Source organism: Microtus ochrogaster, chromosome 22 (assembly GCF_000317375.1).
Source record: "Microtus ochrogaster isolate Prairie Vole_2 chromosome 22, MicOch1.0, whole genome shotgun sequence".
In the NCBI taxonomy this organism is placed as follows: Eukaryota; Metazoa; Chordata; class Mammalia; order Rodentia; family Cricetidae; genus Microtus; species Microtus ochrogaster.
This window is the reverse complement of record NC_022023.1, coordinates 6,706,846-6,709,354: the sequence shown is the minus strand read 5'-3', so window position 1 is coordinate 6,709,354 and position 2,509 is coordinate 6,706,846. Positions and strand designations below refer to the sequence as shown.

The window sequence follows — 2,509 nt, the reverse complement described above, 5'->3', positions numbered from 1 at the left end:
TACAAGAGCTAGTTCCAGGACAGGAACCAAAAGCTACGGAGAAACCCTGTCTTGAAAAATTAAAAAAAAAAAAAAAAAGCACACATAAATGATATTTCTCCATATTTTAAAGTATAGCAAGTACAGTTTTAAAGCAAGATGTGTAAACAGAGGCTTTTTGTCCCGCCCAGTCCCACAGCAGCTTTTAAAATCATCACTCAGAGGCTTAATATTAATTACAAACTGTTTGCCCCATTGCTCAGACTTACTACTAATTAGCTCTTACAACTTAAATTAACCCATTTCTAGTAATCAATGTTTTGCCACATGTCTTGTGGCTTTACCTGTGCTGTAATACTTCATGCTCCTCCTCCGGCTGGCTGGCATCTGACTCCGCCCTTCTCCCTGAATCTCTTCTTGGATTTCCCATCTGGCTCTGTCTTATCTTGCTGTAGGCCAAATCAACTATTTTATTAACCAAAGGGAATAAAACATACTCACAACATACAAAAGGGTTCTCCCACAGCCAAGATCCATTTCAGCCTGTGAAGTGACTGACTGGATTCCTAACGTTCTTCCCACTGTTGAACTGTGGTTGCAGACAGCAAACCAACTGTGCTTTCACTTTCCAGGTAACATAAGCCGGGAAAACTGTGTTTGGAGAAGTATGCTGATCGGTGTAACATGTGGTGTCACATACCCCACTGCTCTGGCCTTTAATACAAATGGACGTTTGGCAGTTAAGTAAGTCTGTCCATTGCTTCTCTTTTTACTTTATTCTTGCCCCCCGCCATGTGGTGTGTGTGTGTGTGTGTGTGTGTGCAAGCAGAAGACAACCGCAGATATTATTTCTCAAAAGCTGTCCACTTGATTGTATGTTTTTTGACACAGGATCTCACTGTGCAGCCATGCGCTCTATGTCTACCAGGCCGTCCTTTAACTCAGAAAGCTGCCTGCCTTTGCAGGTGCGGGGATTGAACACATGCCATTATGCCTGTTCACCTTACATTTTTGAAATAGGGACTGTCATTGGTCCAGAGCAATGGATTCCAACTCTTTTGGTAGTCAAACAACCCTTTCACAGTTATTGCCTAAGCTCATCAGAAAACACAGATATTTATAGTACTAGTCATAACAGCAACAAAATTATACTTATAAATTAGCAACAAAATAATCTTTTGGTGGGGGTGTCACCAGAATGTGAGGAACTGTATTAAGGGATTGTAGCACTCAGAGGGTTAAAATCCGCTGAGCTAGAGCTTGCTGTTGGGCTGACCAGACAGTGAGCCCAGGGACCTTTCTGCCTCTGCCTCCCCAGCACTGGGGTAGAAGCACATGGTCAAAACGTCTGGCTTTCTGTTTTTCTATAACCTGCATGATTCTGGGGAGCAAACTTTAGTCCTTGTGGTTTCAAGCATTTTATTGATCCAGCTATCCAGTCCTTTTTCTTCTATTCCTTCCTGGGGGGAGGCGTGCTGATAAACTCTCCTTTTTCTTTAGGTACAGGCTACTGCAGACAGACTAGCCTGCTAACATATACTTGGTATAATAGACCAGTACCGGAAGGACCAGTGTGTCAGTCCAGAGACATGGTCGACTCTTTCATTTCCAGGTATCATACTGTTCCACCCCCTCCGAAAGGAAGAGTCATGCTCCACTGGATGCTCCTATGTCACACCAGGGTGAAACTAATGTGCGTTCCGCTAGTATTTCAGACAGTTTTTGGAATGCTTCATGGCTTATTACACTATGCTTTATCTGAAAAACTACGTAAACTACGTGCAAAATCTGTGCCTGGAGACTAACCGAAGAACCAGAGAAGGCCCGGCTGGCAGACTGGACTCTTTTGTAAGGGACTTGGGTGCTGGTCAAAGAGTGGGAAGCTGCACTGCTCCTTTTGACTACTGTGTATCAAATACTCGGTAAATACAACTGGAAAACAAGTACAAGTTTCATCCTTCTTTCTTTGTTGTATATACAGATAGGTTTGGTGGGGCTGGAGAGATGGCTCAGAGGGTAAGAGCACTGACTGCTCTTCCAGAGGTCCTGAGTTCAATTCCCAGCAACCACATGGTGGCTCACAACCATCTGTAATGAAATCTGATGCCCTCTTCTGGTAAGCAGGCAGAATCTGTATCCATGATAAATAAATAGATAAATAAATAAATTTTAAGAAAGAAATGGGTTTGGCACCTCGGGTCTTACCTACGCCAATTAGTGTGCATCTGGGACTGTGCATGTTGTACGGAATGAGCCCTAGAGACCTCTCAGAAGAGGAATGTGAAATCTGAGCACACAGTGTAAGATGGTGTGAGAGATACACATATATGAGGGACCTGAGGTTGTAACTGTTCACTGTTTAGGCAGATGATGTAATGGGGGAAGCAGCACGAGCTAAATGTTGAAGGGGGAATTGGAAGTTCATAAGGGGAAATTAGGAGGTCCTTGTGCTCACAGAAAAGCATTATTAGTGGAGCCAGGAATGTTAAACACACAGGATTGTCTCTTCAAAGGGAGTAATGTATAACTT

General features: G+C 43.3%; 1 protein-coding gene across 2 annotated transcripts in view; it reads left to right on the top strand.

The window, feature by feature from the left end:
- The window catches only part of Tmem126b (transmembrane protein 126B), an 8,217-nt gene extending 6,295 nt beyond the window's left edge, over nucleotides 1–1,922 (top strand). The window contains exons 4-5 of one of the 2 annotated variants that reach the window (XM_005357588.3): nucleotides 612–723; nucleotides 1,592–1,922. In XM_005357588.3, the coding sequence (XP_005357645.1) occupies nucleotides 612–723; nucleotides 1,592–1,784 (305 nt within the window). In that variant the 3' untranslated portion in view covers nucleotides 1,785–1,922. The other variant, XM_026784423.1, reaches the window with a different exon arrangement.
- Nucleotides 1,923–2,509: the final 587 nt, after the last annotated feature.